The sequence below is a fragment of the Harmonia axyridis genome, chromosome 2 (genome assembly GCF_914767665.1).
Source record: "Harmonia axyridis chromosome 2, icHarAxyr1.1, whole genome shotgun sequence".
Classification (NCBI taxonomy): Eukaryota; Metazoa; Arthropoda; class Insecta; order Coleoptera; family Coccinellidae; genus Harmonia; species Harmonia axyridis.
Window position 1 is genome coordinate 58,848,867 of NC_059502.1, and position 19,630 is coordinate 58,868,496.

General features: G+C 33.6%; 1 protein-coding gene across 1 annotated transcript in view; it reads left to right on the forward strand.

Moving 5' to 3' along the window:
• Nucleotides 1-3,334: 3,334 nt before the first annotated feature.
• The window catches only part of LOC123672012 (ribosomal protein S6 kinase alpha-5-like), a 111,295-nt gene continuing 94,999 nt past the window's right edge, over nucleotides 3,335-19,630 (forward strand). Inside the window, exon 1 of the mRNA XM_045605954.1 lies at nucleotides 3,335-3,978. Coding sequence (XP_045461910.1) covers nucleotides 3,825-3,978 — 154 coding nt within the window. The 5' untranslated portion in view covers nucleotides 3,335-3,824. The remainder of the gene's footprint in view (nucleotides 3,979-19,630) is intronic.

Sequence of the window (19,630 nt, forward strand, 5' to 3'; positions counted from 1 at the left end):
GTACTTTTTCAAACAAATTTTGACCGGTTATATTTAAAAAATCTAAAACGTGTAAAAAAATATAGATTTCAAAGTCTAAAACAAAAAAGCTCAATAATCTGCGTACTAACTTGAATATATTAAAATTACATGAAACATTCTGAAGGGTTGTATGAAGTGAACAAACCAACAAAATTTTAGTTTAGTTATAGTTTTCAGAAATTTATGCCAATTTTCATGAATCACACTGCTTCTCCGAAACTACTAGTCTTAGGATACACAATGAGCTACTTTTCTGAGAGGTCTGAATACGCTCTATCAGTGATGACGTCACACACCGCATTTTTTGGTTCTCCTGTCAGTGTTCGGAATCCAAATAAACAAATTGTCATTCAAATTAGTACGTTGTCGTTGAATAAATTGGCTTATTTTGATGAATAAGATTATTTTAGGAACGATTTTACTATTAATTGATAGACAAAAAGAACGAATTTAATGCCAGTAAGTTCGAACTTGAAGTTCAACTAATGAACACGGCTTTATACAAAATCTGGGGAATGATACAGTATTCAAACTTACTGGTATTAACCTCGTTCCTTCTGTCTATCAATTAATACTGAAATCGTTCCTCAAATACTCTTGTTTATGAAAATAAGCCAATTCCTTCAACGACACCGTACTAATTTGAATGACAATTTATTTGTTTGGATTCCGAACACTGACAGGAGAACCAAAAATGGCGGTGTATGACGTCACACTAATAGAGTGTATTACCTGCATTCGCCACTATGGACAACAGCTTTTGTTATACCCTGTATAACATCCTATTAAGGATTTCTCCTACCGCTACCTTGTTAATTACCTTGCATATATTCTTTTAATTCCAAATACATGGATAATTTTTTACTAAGAAATATATAATTATGGAACAGCTCACAATAACATTACTAAAGTAATAACCCATCATTAAGATAAAACACCCTCAACTTTACGAAACAAAAATTTCACACCGAAATCAAATATCCAAAATGTAATTTTACTGAATTATTTAAATCTATATTGATGTAATATTGTCTACTCTCAATGTGATTTTGTGTCAATGGCCATAGCTGTCGAGACACGTAAACTTAAATCAATAAATAAATAAAAACTAATCAAATAAATTATAAGTTTTTTTGAGGGCGAAAAACTCGCTTCCGTATCTAAGCTATGCGGGAAAATCAACTTTCAAACTGTACAACATATGTCACGGGATCATATTCCAGGAATCGGCAATAATGTTAAGTATAGTTTTTCAGAAATTCGCTTGTTAATAAAGGGTGTTTTTTTTAGAGCTATAGAACTTTAAATTGCAATAAAACAACGATGGATTATTCGATTGACATGAATTTCATTTATCCGCAAGATAATCTTGTGGCATTACATTTTGAATATGATTTCTGGCATATGACCGCCACGGCTGGCTCGGATGTAGTCCAATCTGGACGTCCAATTTTCGATGACTTTTTCCAACATTTGTGGCCGTATATCGGCAATAACACGGCGAATGTTGTCTTCCAAATGGTCAAGGGTTTGTGGGTTATCCGCATAGACCAATGACTTGACATAGCCCACAGAAAGTAGTCTAGCGGTGTTAAATCACAAGATCTTGGAGGCCAATTCACAGGTCCAAAACGTGAAATTAGGCGGTCACCAAACGTGTCTTTCAATAAATCGATTGTGGCACGAGCTGTGTGACATGTTGCGCCGTCTTGTTGGAACCACAGCTCCTGGACATCATGGTTGTTCAATTCAGGAATGAAAAAGGTAGTAATCATGGCTCTATAACGATCATCATTGACTGCAACGTTCTGGCCATCATCGTTTTTGAAGAAGTACGGACCAATGATTCCACTAGCCCATAAAGCGCACCAAACATTCAGTTTTTCTGGATAAAACGGTGTTTCGACTTACACTTGAGGATTAGCTTCACTCCAAATGCGGCAGTTTTGTTTGTTGACGTAGCCATTCAACCAGAAGTCGCTTCATCGCTAAACAAAATAAAATGGACGAAGTGCGCGATACGTATTCCGCACAGAACCATTATTTTCGAAATAAAATTGCACTATTTGTGAGCGTTGTTCAGACGTGAGTCTATTCATGATGAATTGCCAAACCAAACTGAGAATAAATCACTTGACAGCTATTAAATCGGTCGTCATCTTGAACAGTAATGCCAACTTAAAGTTATATATCTCGAAAAAAAACACCCGTTACTTATACCCTGGTTAATTGAAGGCATAGTTCCCCTTCCTAGATATTTTAATTTTCATAATTTTGTGCGTTTTCTGAAATTATAAACTTGTTTTATGTTTTTTAATATTTTAATCATCTTCTGAAAAACTTTGAACATATTGTCGCTGTTTTTATCTAGAAATTGTACTTCTGTAAGCAGTTTTTCATTCTAAATTTTCAAATATCCTCAGATGAAGGAATTAAAGAATCTAAATTTCGAATTCGATGAAATTATACAGGTCACAAAAGCATAATTATTCAGGATCACATATAGGAAAAATAGAAATTTGGAAAACATAAAGATGACTGTTAGGATTCCCTGATGAATTTACATTATTCATATAGAAAATTTACCTTGCTTTCATAGTTTCAGAGTAATAATTTTATGACAAATTTTCTCGGATTTCTAAACTGATGGCTGGAAATCCACCGTCGAATATTCCTCAAAAGTTTTTTCATATTTTTCTTTTTTTGCAAATACTTTGTGTTGAAAAAAGAAACCAAAGCATAATGTTGAATATGAAGTGTTTTCCAATCTAGGCTTCATAAATTCCACTTACCCCGCCAGACTCGATCTGAAGGTGCGTTATCACTTCAGAGAATCGAAATTCATATCATTTTTACATTTCATACTGAAATGATTCCTTAGAAATTATTTTTTCGGAAAATGAAATTCTAGCAATTTTTCAATATTCCCAGGTGAAAATTAATTTCTATTCAAGTGCAAATGAACTCATTATCTCCCAATTGATTCATTAAATATAAATATATGCCTTGAGATGTTTTAACAAGGATAGCGAATATACATTTCGAGAAACAAGCAACAAGTAGATATCGATTGAATGAGCGAGAGAGTATATCCCAGGAATCCAAATTTCACACGAGGAAAAACAAGGAAATAAATTTAGAAACGCTTCAAGCTTGCGCACCAGTTATCTCGGTAATAATTCGTCGATTTTCCTCATACCAATATTTCACCTTTAATCTTAAAATATTAAATCAAATCAATTGAAGCTTATTCTCCGAATTTGACATTGTGGCAATGAATTTGGGAGAAGTTGGTCGATGAATTTAACATCTAATACTAATAGGTTAATGATCCACGTCTTGAAGGTAACCTATATGGAATGAAAAATAGTAAACATCGGGAATAAATGAATTACCTAAGTGGCACTTTGATTTTGATATAAATGATTCATTCGAAAGATAAAACCTGGTGTGTGTGTAGATTTAAAGAAAGAGCTATATTTATCATCAATCGGAGATAATCATTTTGTTGCGGTATTTGTTTGCCCAAGTGACCTTCCTTTAAATCAAGATATTCTGAATGAAGTGCGAAGCGTGGTGATCAACGGGGACAAGCCTACTTGCCAATATCTGACATACCTTTCAAAACATGGAATATTAACCGCTTATTTTCGTTAATCTATTTCAAGTTTGATATTTAATTCAACTTAAATCGGACGTTGATATGAAAAATAAACTATAAACATTAAATCCGACGGGAATAAGTAAAGTGAGTGCGAGAAAATACATTCGACAATATAATCAGCTTGAAGATTCGATATAAGATGTCTAAGAAAAATGATGGCGATGATTCGAAAGATCCTTTCGTTAAGACACCTATTCCCTTATCAAAACCTGGAATTTCACCGTCTATTCGGAGTATGACAAAAACTGTTATTGTTTCATTGGATGGCACAGTAACCCACAACATCACTTATGGTAAGTCAACTGTTTACCTTAGTCAACACACTAGCTTGTGTAGATTTTGCCTATCTCAGTTGGAACCTTGAGACTTCGATATTCATTTATCGAATTGAACATTAAAGTGCATCTGGAATCAGTTAGATTGTGGTTGCAGTATGCAGTTCCAATTAGTAATAATTCTGATATACTTTGTGTGGATAAAGTAAGGAAAAAAAATCATAAATGCGTTATTGAATGTGTTTCAATAAAACGATGGGACAGATCCATTTTAGTTTTTTTATGTACCATCTTGTAGCATAAAAATTTTACTTATGACGTAACTCTGTAAAAATGAATGACGTTATTTTTTAAATAAATAATCAATAAATTTTTTTCGATCATTTATCAGATTTACCTAAATGATGGTGTCAAAAAATTTGTATCATAGATCAAGGCTACTGGGCCAGGACCAGCATACCGAACCTTTTGCCAGAGCTCCCAATAGTAGGAGCCCGAAGTCAGTTAATAAAACAAGACATACTTTTTAACACAAAAATGTTTTCTCAGTGAAAATATACCTATTAGTAGCAAATTAAAAAAAATTGCCAAGGGTCAATTTTATTGAAATCGAATGTGCGCTCTCAACTAGTTATGAATATAAAAATAGGACGTTGTTCTATTTTGCGCCAAAACTGCAATTCCGCTAGTTGGACTACCCGAAAATTTTTGGCGGATTATATTTTACCTAGAACACCCATTCTACTTGAAGAAACAGCCTGTTTTATTGCCCCTAATAAAACCTCAACTCGCGATGAATCCCAGCAAAGAGTATATTTGTGTTTCTGTAAAATTAAGAAATTCAGTTCGGTTTATAAAGGGTGTCTTTTTTTAGAGCCGTAGAACTTTAAATTGCAATAAAACAATGATGGATCATTCGATTGACATGCATTTTATTTATCCGCAAGATAATCTTGTGGCATTACATTTTAAATATGATTTCTGGCATATGACCGCCACGGCTGGCTCGGATGTAGTCCAATCCGGACGTCCAATTTTCGATTACTTTTTCCAACATTTGTGGCCGTATATCGGCTATAACACGGCGCATGTTGTCTTCCAAATGGTCAAGGGTTTGTGGCTTATCCGCATAGACCAATGACTTTACATAGCCCCACAGAAAGTAGTCTAGCGGTGTTAAATCACAAGATCTTGGAGGCCAATTCACAGGTCCAAAATGTGAAATTAGGCGGTCACCAAACGTGTCTTTCAATGAATCGATTGTGGCACGAGCTGTGTAATATGTTGCGCCGTCTTGTTGGAACCAAAGCTCCTGGACATCATGGTTGTTCAATTCAGGATTGAAAAAGTTAGTAATCAGGGCTCTATACCGATCACCATGACTGTAACGTTCTGGCCATCATCGTTTTTGAAGAAGTACGGCCAATGATTCCACCAGCCCATAAAGCGCACCAAACAGTCAGTTTTTCTGGATGTAACGGTGTTTCGACATACACTGGAGGATTAGCTTCAATCCAAATGCGGCAGTTTTGTTTGTTGACGTAGCCATTCAACCAGAAGTGCGCTTCATCGCTGACGTCATTACTCGAAAGTAATTCGCCCTTTATATTAGATTATTATTTCAAAATACGGTAAATTAAAATAAGAAATCGACGTGTGTCAGGATTATTTCTTAAAATGGTCTGTTTAGCTAAAAATGAATTTGTTCCATACTTTACGGATACGGACATAGTGTATAAGATGAATTTATAAACAAATTGACACGCATGGAGTGCTTTCGGTTCCATGATTTTTCTTCACCCAAGTAGTGCTCAACGCGCCTAAAAATGTTTTCAATTCAAAAAATACCTGAGCTGATTTTGGATTACATGTATAGTATGTAATTCCATTGTAAACCGGAAAATAGTTGTGAATCTATTACTTTCCTTTTTTCCCTGCCCTTTGGATTGAGGAAGTAATATTGAGGGTGTTGTGCTGAAAAATGAGGCAATCAAAATCTCAGGGGGGGCCCTCCTGGCTTCCCCTGCGGGCGCCCATGAATCGGAGGAAAGTTTACCTACTTCTTCCTCAGAATGGCAACGCATTACATTATAAGTATAATAGGTATTTGTAAACAAAAATGTTATGGACAGTGGCGTAACTAGAGTTGACTCATGGGGGGGGTTATGGGTAGTAGTGGCAAGTTTTAGCGAGTGACCCTGAACTGAAGTGAAAAGCGGGGGGGGGGAGGTGTAGATATCGTTTCCATTCGAAGATTTATGTGAAAAACTCTTTTAAAAAAATTAATTCATCATACAGGCACAATATATATTATACATTTGAATGCTACACTTAGTAAACAATGAAATACGTGTAAGAATTAAAAAAAAGATAGACAATATTCTAAAATATAAATGTATAAGTGAAAATTGCTATCACGCTCCTCTATACAATCATTCAAGAAAGTCTAAATTCAAGACAATTTTTGCCAGCTCGTCCAACACTTCAGCAGCATTGATATCTAGCTCTCTGTGAGTATTGAGCATAGCAAGCCCGTTCAACCTTTGCTGGCCTGTTTTGTTCCTTAAATATGTTTTCAATCTTCTAAGAGATGATAAGGACGTTTCACTGGTTGATGTCGATACAGGAAGAGTGGTAAGAATTTTCAGGAGGGTGTTGATAGTTGGGAAAACATCCTGATGACAAGCAGTGTAATAATTGATTGCCTTCCTTGAGCTAATTTTCAAATCTTTCACCCTCTCGTACCACATATGGAGTTCCCCTATGGCAGCGATGTCACCAATTTGAATATCTTCCTGATATAAATTCAGGAGCTTTATAAAACTTTCTTCCTGTGTTCTGGTGACTTCAGCATTACTGGTAGAGGTCGGTATAAGACACTCAAAACTTTTCAGTAGGTCTTGATGACTATTTAATTCATTTGAAAAGTGATCTGAAAATGGCAAAAATAGGGATATTTTAAAGTATGATTGAGGATTGTCGGTTTCAATGTTGCACCTAAGAGTTTGTCGTCCAGTTCTTCTTGGGGCTTTTATTGAGGTACTGAGTAATTCAGCCATAGTCTCTGATGCGTTAAATATGGTTGCGAATTCTTATTCAGCATTGGTTCTGATTTTTTCTATCGTCCCTTTTAGATTAGTCACCATGTTCATAGCATTTGAAAGATCGATATGTTCATGCAGCAAAAATCGAGCAAGGGGTAAACTTAAGGAAAATACTCTAGCCATCACTTGCAAACTGATTATAAAGAATGAACTCTGAAGTGCACATAAAAGCTGCAATGCCATCGACGCTGATTCTACATCCTTCCACTGTGAAACTTCTTCAAGAGCCTCCTGGACAGCAGGTAACATTTCTTGAAGTAGTAATATTGAATCATGGCGCTCAACCCACCTAGTTGGACAGAGTTGTTTTAGACGAGTAGATTTGGCTTCAGGGAACAGTTTATCAATTGCTCTTGTAATAACCTCCATTCTTTTTGGGGTGTTGAAAAACACACATAGTTTTGTTGCAGTCCCACAGCAATTTCTGATCTCAGAAATTGAACATGATGCACTTATAGCAAGGTTTAAGCTATGGGATACACAATGGACATATATTGCAGTCGGATGCTCTTCCATTACATATGCCTGTGCTCCGTTGAATTTTCCACTCATTGCAGCGGCCCCATCATATCCTTGTTCCCTCAAATACTTTGCATCAATTCCAAACTCGCGTAATGATTTCAAAATGACTGTCGCAAGGTTTTTACCAGTTAAATCAGAAACAGGTACAAACTGAAGGAAATCTTCTTTAATATCATTGTTGTATAGGTATCTAACGCCGATTGATGCTTGTTCTTGTGTTGAGATGTCTGTCGTTTCATCTGCAAGAACAGTAAAACATTTCGCGGAATGTTGTGGCCGTTGTGGGGAAATACATATAATATCGAATTCGAAATTTGTAATTTTTACCCCAAAAACACCCAAGTGAAAAACTGAAACCCCCAAAAAATACCCCAAGAAATGTTGTCCACCAAATTTTCCCCAGAGTGTTCAAAAATCCCCCAAATTTTTCTTCTCACAATGATACTTCTGTAATTCCACAATAACAACTTTGAAAAAGCAAAATCTTCCAAGTTATTTTTTTAATGTTCTGCCAAAAAAATTTTTTCCTTCTGATCAATGGGGGGGATTACGTCCCCAATAACCCCCCCTCGTTACGCCCATGGTTATGGAGATGTCAACAAATGCTATACGGCACCTCTTTCTTTTCTTTCCTCTGAGCTGTAGGCCTGTAGATCATGAAATTGTCACCCGTCCCGACTTAGTCACAATTATCAGGTTGAAATTTCATTGGTCCTTATGAGGTGAGGGGTGTGACCAGTGGAAGGCCGAGAAATGAAATCATTTCTTGGAAAAATCATCGAAAATTCGGACAAATGAAGGAATTTTGAATGATTTGACACCAAATCGAAGCACAACATATCAATAGACGAGATAACATGATTTATAAGAATTAAAAACTTCAAAACTTTATATTCCATTATAAAATATTAGAAATTTCAAGGTTTAATATTGAATTATTTCTTTAAATTAAGTTTGTTATCCAAAAGAACACTTATACATCAACTTTTACTTGAAAAATGAAATGAATCGGAACTGTAGTGTATGAGTTCTTAGGTCTTAGGTTTATCAAATTGTAGGTAGTATTGAAGAATCTGGTGATTCGTTGCGAATTTATACAGTAGGGGCTGCTCTATACGACGGTCGATTATTCTTTTTTATTTCTAAGTGATTTCAGCTCTTTTGAAATGTTTTTCTGTAGTTTTTTTTTACGAATAATTTTAAAATAAATCAGTGATAAGCCCTTGATCCATATCATCAATTCCTTTGCGAAAAACAAAAAGTTACCATTTTTTTTTGTTTTTTCATTCGCAAATTAAAAATAGCCAATCCCTTCCTTTCAGATCATTGTTTGAAGAAATTATCAGAAAACCCCATACAAATCGGTGATCTGCAAGAATAGTTATTCCCCTTTAAGTTTTGAACTGACCAGTCAAGTGGTATTCAATACCTTGTGCAAGCCGATGCTATTTCAGTGCCAATCAACAACATTTGGAACTTCCAAAATACAGGTCTGATTCATTTTATTTTTCGAGTGAACAATGACATGATAGTGAACTTGAACGTATAGTTTCGATTTTCAAAAAAAAAATAATTAGTATTCTGCAAATTGAATTTTGAAACTAAACTCATTCTATAAATTACTTTTCCGCTTTATAGCAACTTCTCATATGAAATTCAAAGGATACCCGAGAAAATTCAGATGAATTACGCAGAACACAGCGGCAAAATTTCATTTTGCCGGGACGCCAAAATATCTGGCGGCGGCCCTGTTCTAGATAACAATGCTTTTCAGAAAAGAACCCATTTAATGAAAGAAATAAAAATGAAAAATTCATGGGAGAAAATCCCTTTTGAATTGAAAAAATAAACAAAATTCAGCACAAATCTTCAAATTGCTAACCGTCAATCATTTGGAACTAACCGATATCAGTGTAAACACGTCGGATAAAACAAAAACAATTACTTCAAACAAATAATTGTTTCAGAAAAATGACATAGCTGGAAGTATCATGTAATACTTTTTTTAATGGCGCGCCGTTAAAAAAAAGTATCATTTTGCAATATTTCAGTGAGGTGAAATTCCGTGAAAAAAATTAAATGAATAAAATTTAGAACAAGCGCGAAAAAAAAAACTGAATTCTCACTATAATATTCGTTATTTTTTCGGTCTCATTATTTGATTTTTCAAATGATTTGATTTGGTGTTGTTTTGAAAATAATGATAAATATCCATTGCTTGGTTTCATTCTTCATTCACATTAAATCTTTAGAAATTGTTCCAGCCTTCTCTTTTCTGAGAACTTATTACTTTTAAATAGGTGGGGGATGGGGGGGTTTCGTTTTGAAAATAAAAGTACCAAGCCCTTCGTTCAGAATAGTACCTTCAGTCTATGTTTATCGTTTGATAGAGATTGCTGTCGAAAAATTCCAAATTGGAAGTAGCGGAATAAGTGATCAATATTTTGGTTGCAGCTTAATTTTTGAAATATGGATTCGATTTTTTACTACCCTATTCAAGAGGAACCACGTAAGTCTTATAAATTATATTTAAATTTAATTTTAATTATTCAAATATTTAAATAAAACGTAAGGAATATTATTTACGGAGAAATTCAATCAAAATATTCCTATAGCAGGTATTTTTATGTTTTCTTGATAACTGGCGATCTTATAAATGAGATCTTCTAACATATATTTAATTAAGTACTTCATTATTATTATCTCTATGAATATAGAGCATTATTTCCATGAATATTCAGCAGAATAAAGAAATATATGTGTCAGTATAGATCCGAACTAGTTGAAATAGATAGATAGATAGTTTATTTACAGATTATATACAACAGCTTATGAATAAAAAATAGTGTCGAAAACATACAAAGAAAATTAAACTAAATTCTCAGAATCAAAATAATGGTTCAAGATCAATTAACTAATTTTTAACATCTTTCTTGAATTAACCTAAACATTTTATATTGTTAGGCAACGTATTAAAATTTTCAATGCACATATAGAAAGGGCTTTTTGAATAAAGTTAACCTGTGCTGTGGATAAATTAGATCATGTGGACAAAAATACAATAGTTCTGTGTAAGCTCATAAAGTAACGCGTAACATTCTTTATTATTATTAGTTAAATTCACAATATTATCAAAAATACTTATTGTCTAGCGGCAATTGGTTAGAATGTAACACCCTGTAATTTGCCGCGAGACAATAAGTATTTTTGATAATATTGTGAAATTAACTAATAATAATAAAGAATGTTACGCGTTACTTTATGAGCACACACAGAACTATTGTATTTTTGTCCACCCTGTACCAATTGAAATCAACATGTGATACATTTTTGGAGTCAGCTCAGCTAGGGTAATCGGAAAATTGAGACAAAATGGGGTGTTCTATTTAAAAAAAAATGACGGTGACGTCATTATTCGGAAGTAATTCCCCGTATATATTCGATTATTATTTTAAAATACGGTAAATTAAAATAAAAATCGACGTGTTTCAGGATTATTTTTTCAAATGGTCTGTTTAGTTAAAAATGAATTTGTTCCATACTTTACGGACACAGTGTATAATTGGGCGTGGGCGTATTCGAATTTAAAATAATGAGTTTTTCCGATTGTTTTACTCAATCATCTTGAAGAAAACATCAAATGTTCATGCATTATATGAAGTCGAAACTCAACAGAAAAATCAGAAACCGCAGGGACCGCTCTAGAAGGGCGGCCCACACATATTTTATTATTACTAATAGATATTCTATAATTTATTTTCTGTTATCTTCGCGTTCCAGCTGTTTTTCAAAGAAATAAGAAATAACCAATTTTTTCTTACCTAAAATAATTTTTATGAAAAAATGTGAAATTTCCTCAATACAAAATCACCAAAATTTTTATTGTAATAACCATGAACCATGAATAACAATGAAAATGATATCGGAATATTCTTCTGTATCAAAATACTCAAAAATACGCAAAGCTTTAATCAGCAGTTGCCATGCTAGAGGGGGCATTGGGGGGGCCCCCTAAAATTCCGCTGTCACCCCCTAAAATTTTACACACTAAGGCTAAAAGATAAGCAGACTATAATTTCGCTTTACTTTGGCCCCCCCAAAAAAATCCGGTTACTTCTTGGCCACCCCTGTTTTTGAAAGCTGATGGTGTCGCTACTGTTAACCAGGGAAAAATTTTGCAATGCAATTAGATTACCTACTGGCTACTGACAATGAACTGACAGTCTGACAAGTGTTCTTACGCTTGTTCCTAAGTATCTTTATTGTTATTAATGACTCATAATCATTTCTAGACCTAAACTAAACGTTTGAAGCCATTTATTTCCTTAAATATTTGAAATCTGACATTAATATGTTCCCATAATATGTTTCTTTGTTAAAATTACAGTACCTTTCATATGACAAAGTTTGTCGGTAAGCTAATAAATCACCCTGTATTCAGAATAAGCTTCGGGCAAAATTTCGTGTTAATTACATCTTCAGAACAATAGAAGATTCGGGCAGAATTCGGACATCTCATGCTGCTAACCATCAAAATCTTATTAAGGGGTTCCGTAAAGAAATATTCCATTATTCCTGTGACCACAAAACCGAAGTAGTTGACATTAGGCGTGTTAATATATTAAATAAAAATTTTATTTATTTCAATTTGAACAAAATTTTGATTCAAAGTTTTGAATAAATTTTATAACCTATCAAATATTACATGGGGTGTCAAATCTTCCATGTGAACTATCCAGGCGCGGATCCAGGCCCCACTTCTGGGGGGGGGGACTTTTAGATACTCAAAATACTGAAAATGTGGACCCCAGACACTTCCGCCATTTTGGGACATCATTTTTTTCACCGTTCATATCACGGGCGTAGCCAGGTTTCAGTTTCGGGGGGGGTTTTACATATTATAAAAAAATCTTATGTTTTTCTTTTTAAATATATCAACTTTAAAAGAGCCAACCCATTCAGTCTATTTTCACTAGTTTTATTTTTCAAGTATGTTTTGAGAAAAAAAGCATTTTCGAAATCACTTTTTGAAATTTAATTTTTTTTTTTTTTATACGCATCTCTCGGGAAAAGACTGAGCTTATAACGCCCTTTCAAGCGCCCCGAGATGAATTTAGAAGAAATCGGTTTGTGCGTGTCTTAAACTGCTGTAAGTTTATTTCTTTACATCGATTCCTATAAATATATTTAGGAAAAAAATACCGTCGTAGTATTTATACAACAGAGTACTCAAATTCAAATTTATAAGTAGAAAGTTTATATGCAAAAAACCGGTAAAAAATGATAGTTATCACCTTTTTTGCATTTTTTTCAATGTTTTATTATGAAATTTTGGTGGAAAACTTCAGATTCGAATTCTGTACCCCAGAATCAAAGATAATAAATCGAAGAAATTAAAATTACCCCATCAACTGAGTTTTAGCAGAGATAGATATAATACGCCAATTTTGAACTATCGTTTGAGCCAGGTTTTTCGGACAGAAAACTTTATGGAAGAAAACGTCAGAAGATTAAATTTTTTTTGTATTTTTTTTTGTTCCGTCACAGAATTTTTGTGCTAAACCTCAGATTCGGATTCAGAACCCAAAAAAATAAAGGGTGTTTTTTTAGAGCTATAGAACTTTAAATTGATATGAATTTTATTTATCCGCAAGATAATCTTGTGGCATTACATTTTAAATATGATTTCTGGCATATGACCGACAAGGCTGGCTCGGATGTAGTCCAATCTGGACGTCCAATTTTCGATGACTTTTTCCAACATTTGTGGCCGTATATCGGCAATAACACGGAGAATGTTGTCTTCCAAATGGTCAAGGGTTTGTGGCTTATCCGCATAGACCTATGACTTTACATAGCCCCACAGAAAGTAGTCTAGCGGTGTTAAATCACAAGATCTTGGAGGCCAATTCACAGGTCCAAAACGTGAAATTAGGCGGTCACCAAACGTGTCTTTCAATAAATCGATTGTGGCACGAGCTGTGTGACATGTTGCGCCGTCTTGTTGGAACCACAGCTCCTGGACATCATGGTCGTTCAATTCAGGAATGAAAAAGTTAGTAATCACGGCTCTATACTGATCACCATTGACTGTAACGTTCTGGCCATCATCGTTTTTGAAGAAGTACGGACCAATGATTCCACCAGCCCATAAAGCACACCAAACAGTCAGTTTTTCTGGATGTAACGGTGTTTCGACATACACTTGAGGCAGTCTTGTTTGTTGACGTAGCCATTCAACCAGAAGTGCGCTTCATCGCTAAACAAAATAAAATGGCCGTAGTGCGCGATACGTATTCCGCACAGAACCATTATTTTCGAAATAAAATTGCACTATTTGCAAGCGTTGTTCAGGCGTGAGTCTATTCATGATGAATTTCCAAACCAAACTGAGAATAAATCACTTGGCAGCTGTTAAATCGGTCGCCATCTTGAACAGTAATGCCAACTTAAAGTTATATACCTCGAAAAAAACACCCTATACAATAGTTTCGTGTGTGCTCATAAAATAACGCATAACTTTCCGTATTAGTTAAATTAACAATATTATCAAAAATACTTACTGTCTATTGCTAATTGGTTTGAATGTAACACCCTGTAGTTTGTTACATTTTTAGATTAACAAAAATGAGCTGTTTCCAAACATGTTTGGTACTTGTGGTCTAGCAGACAAAATATGAAAGAAATTATTTCTTATTTTTATACATTTTTATTAATCTAAAAATGTAACAAACTGCAGGGTATTATATTCGAACAAATTGCCGTATTTTTGATGATATTGTTTATTTTACTAATAAAGAATGTTACGCGTTACTTTATGAGCACACACAAAACTATTGTATTTTTGTCCACCCTGTACCAATTGGAATCAACATGTGATATATTTTTGGAATCTGCTCAGCCAGAGTAATCGGAAAATTGAGACAAAATGGGGGTGTTCCATTAAAAAAAAGACGCTGACGTCATTACTCGAAAGTAATTCACCCTGTATATTAGATTATTATTTTAAAATACGGTAAATTAAAATAAGAGATCGACGTGTTTCAGGATTATTTCTTGAAATGGTCTGTTTAGCTAAAAATGAATTTGTTCCATACTTTACGGATACGGACATAGTGTATAAGATGAATTTATAAACAAATTGACACGCATGGAGTGCTTTCGGTTCCATGATTTTTCTTCACCCAAGTAGTGCTCAACGCGCCTAAAAATGTTTTCAATTCAATAAATACCTGAGCCGATTATGGATTACATGTATAGTATGTATTCCATTGTAAACCGGAAAATAGTTGTGAATCTATTACTTTCCTTTTTTCCCTGCCCCTTGGATTGAGAAAGTAATATTGAGGGTGTTGTGCTGAAAAATGAGGCAATCAAAATCACGGGGGGGGGGGGGTGGTCGGCCCCCCCCTGCGGGCGCCCATGAACATCTATGCCACAGATCGGAGGAAAGTTTACCTACTTCTTCCTCAGAATGGCAACGCATTACATTATAAGTATAATAGGTATTTATAAACAAAAATGTTATGGAGATGTCAACAAATGCTATACGGCACCTCTTTCTTTTCTTTCCTCTGAGCTGTAGGCCTGTAGACCATAAAATTGTCACCCGTCCCTGCTTAGTCATAATTATCAGGTTGAAATTTCATTGGTCCTTATGAGGTGAGGGGTGTGACCAGTGGAAGGCCGAGAAATTAAATCATTTCTAGGAAAAATCTTCGAAAATTCGGACAAATGAAGGAATTTTGAATGATTTGACACCAAATCGCAGCACAACATATCAATAGACGAGATAACATGATTTATAAGAATTGAAAACTTCATAACTTTATATTCCATTATAAAATATTAGAAATTTCAAGGTTTAATATTGAATTATTTCTTTAAATTGAGTTTGTTATCCAAAAGAACACTTATACATCAACTTTCACTCGAAAAATGAAATGAATCGGAACTGTAGTGTATGAGTTTTAAGGTCTTAGGTTATTAAGGGTATTCAATACCTTGTGCAAGCCGATGCTATTTCAGTGCCAATCAACAACATTTGGAACTTCCAAAATACAGGTCTGATTCATTTCATTTTTTGAGTGAACAATGACATGATAGTAAACTTGAACGTGTAGTTTCGATTTTCAAAAAAAAATTGTTAGTTTTCTGCAAATTGAATTTTGAAACTAAACTTATTCTATAAATTACTATTCTGCTTTACAGCCACTTCTCATATGAAATTCAAAGGATACCCGAGAAAATTCAGATGAATTACGCAGAATAGAGTGGCAAAATTTCATTTTGCCGGGACGCCAAAATATCTGGCAGCGGCCCTGTCCTAGATAACAATTCTTTTCAGAAAAGAACCCTTTTAATGAAAGAAATAAAAATGAAAAATTCATGGGAGAAAATCCTCATTGAATTGAAAAACAAACAAAATTCAGCACAAATCTTCAAATTGCTAACCGTCAATCATTTGGAACATTGGAACTAACCGATATCAGTGTAAACACGTCGGATAAAACAAAAAACAATTTAATTGTTTCAGAAAAGTGACATTGCTGGGAGTATCATGTAATACTTTTTTTTTAACGACGTATTATTTTGCAATATATCAATGAGGTGAAATTCCGTGAAATAAATCAAATGAATAAAATTTAGAATAACTGAATTCTTACTAGAATATTCGTTATTTTTTCGGTCTCATTATTTGATTTTTCAAATGATTTGATTTGGTGTTGTTTTGAAAATAAAGATAAATACGCATTGCTTGATCTCATTCTTCATTCACATTAAATCTTTAGAAATTGTTCCAGCCTTCTCTTTTCTGAGGACTCATTACTTTTAAATAGGTGGGGGGGGGGTTCGTTTTGAAAATAAAAGTACCAAGCCCTTCGTTCAGAATAGTACCTTCAGTCTATATTTATCGTTAGATAGTGATTGCTGTCGAAAAATTCCAAATTGGACGTAGCGGAATAAGTGATCAATATTTTGTGGTTGCAGCTTAATTTTTGAAATATGGATTCGATTTTTTACTACCCTATTCAAGAGGAACCACGTAAGTCTTATAAATTATATTTAAATTTAATTTTAAATATTCAAATATTTGAATAAAACGTAAGGAATATTATTTACGGAGAAATTCAATCAAAATGTTCCTATAGCAGGTATTTTTATGTTTTCTTGATAACTGGCGATCTTATAAATGAGATCTTCTAACATATATTTAATTGAGTACTTCATTATTATTATCTCTATGAATATAGAGCATTATTTCCATGAATATTCAGCAGAATAAAGAAATATATGTGTCAGTATAGATCCGAACTAGTTGAAATAGATAGATAGATAGTTTATTTACAGATTATATACAACAGCTTATAAATAAAAAATAGTGTCGAAAACATACAAAGAAAATTAAACTAAATTCTCAGAATCGAAATAATCGTTCAAGATCAATTAACTAATTTTTAACATCTTTCTTGAATTAACCTAAACATTTTATATTGTTAGGCAACGTATTAAAATTTTCAATGCACATATAGAAAGGGCTTTTTTAATAAAGTTAACCTGTGCTGTGGATAAATTAGATCATGTGGACAAAAATACAATAGTTCTGTGTAAGCTCATAAAGTAACGCGTAACATTCTTTATTATTATTATTAGTTAAATTCACAATATTATCAAAAATACTTATTGTCTAGCGGCAATTGGTTAGAATGTAACACCCTGTAATTTGCCGCTAGACAATAAGTATTTTTGATAATATTGTGAATTTAACTAATAATAATAAAGAATGTTACGCGTTACTTTATAAGCACACACAGAACTATTGTATTTTTGTCCACCCTGTACCAATTGAAATCAACATGTGATACATTTTTGGAGTCAGCTCAGCTAGGGTAATCGGAAAATTGAGACAAAATGGGGTGTTCTATTTAAAAAAAAATGACGGTGACGTCATTATTCCGAAGTAATTCCCCGTATATATTCGATTATTATTTTAAAATACGGTAAATTAAAATAAAAATCGACGTGTTTCAGGATTATTTTTTCAAATTGTCTGTTTAGTTAAAAATGAATTTGTTCCATACTTTACGGACACAGTGTATAATTGGGCGTGGGCGTATTCAAATTTAAAATAATGAGTTTTTCCGATTGTTTTACTCAAAAATCTTGAAGAAAACATCAAATGTTCATGCATTATATGAAGTCGAAACTAAACAGAAAAATCAGAAACCGCAGGGACCGCTCTAGAAGGGCGGCCCACACATATTTTATTATTACTAATAGATATTCTATAATTTATTTCCTGTTATCTTCGCGTTCCAGCTGTTTTTCAAAGAAATAAGAAATAACCAATTTTTTCTTACCTAAAATAATTTTTATGAAAAAATGTGAAATTTCCTCAATACAAAATCACCAAAATTTTTATTGTAATAACCATGAACCATGAATAACAATGAAAATGATATCGGAATATTCTTCTGTATCAAAATACTCAAAAATACGCAAAGCTTTAATCAGCAGTTGCCATGCTAGAGGGGGCATTGGGGGGGCCCCCTAAAATTCCGCTGTCACCCCCTAAAATTTTACACACTAAGGCTAAAAGATAAGCAGACTATAATTTCGCTTTACTTTGGCCCCCCCAAAAAAATCCGGTTACTTCTTGGCCACCCCTGTTTTTGAAAGCTGATGGTGTCGCTACTGTTAACCAGGGAAAAATTTTGCAATGCAATTAGATTACCTACTGGCTACTGACAATGAACTGACAGTCTGACAAGTGTTCTTACGCTTGTTCCTAAGTATCTTTATTGTAATTAATGACTCATAATCATTTCTAGACCTAAACTAAACGTTTGAAGCCATTTATTTCCTTAAATCTTTGAAATCTGACATTAATATGTTCCCATAATATGTTTCTTTGTTAAAATTACAGTACCTTTCATATGACAAAGTTTGTCGGTAAGCTAATAAATCATCTTGTATTCAGAATAAGCTTCGGGCAAAATTTCGTGTTAATTACATCTTCAGAACAATAGAAGATTCGGGCAGAATTCGGACATCTCATGCTGCTAACCATTAAAATCTTATTAAGGGGTTCCGTAAAGAAATATTCCATTATTCCTGTGACCACAAAACCGAAGTAGTTGACATTAGGCGTGTTAATATATTAAATAAAAATTTTATTTATTTCAATTTGAACAAAATTTTGATACAAAGTTTTGAACAAATTTTATAAGCCATCAAATATTACATTGGGTGTCAAATCTTCCATGTGAACTATCAATATTATAATAATATAAAAAGGCAATATGCGATCAAATATACATATACATTAATATAAATCGAGGTTTAGAAAATAAAGGATTGAACCAAATTATTTCCTTTACAATAAGACCTGTTATATCCAAGTTCTGAAATATACCGACTATACATATACATATGTATATAAACAACATTACATTAGATTCAAAAACAATAAACATTGAGGTATGTCATGTGATCAAGGGCTCTAAAAAGTATCCTGCATATATGCCTCCATACTGTAGTAGGCCTTCTTAATGAGAATAGATTTCAGTTCCTTTTTAATTTTCTTTGTATATACTTCCTTCAGTTTAGCTGGTTACTTTTATAGCCAGATAGTTTATATTCAGCTGGGAAGCTACAACCCGGTGATAATTAATCAAAAGGTCATCAATTTTTATTTCGAGTGTTGTATGTGTGGTTGTAATAGTGTTCCAGTAGTATTTCCTCATTATCATAGATGTATAAGACACAATTCAACACAAAAATAGATGTTAGTCAATATTTTTTCTTTGGGGAATAATTCTCTACAACTATCTCTTATTCTTACACCACAAAGGATTCTCAGCTTCTGTTTTATGAATATCCTTTTTGCTTTCAGTTTCAGTTGTTTCTCCCCAGATGAGTATAGCAAAGTTCAGGTTACTGTGAAAATAGCTGAAGTAAGTAATCTTGGCTACCTTGGTTCCTGCAATTTGTTTTATTCCTCTCATTGCATATGTGGCTCTTGATAATCTAGGAATAAGTTC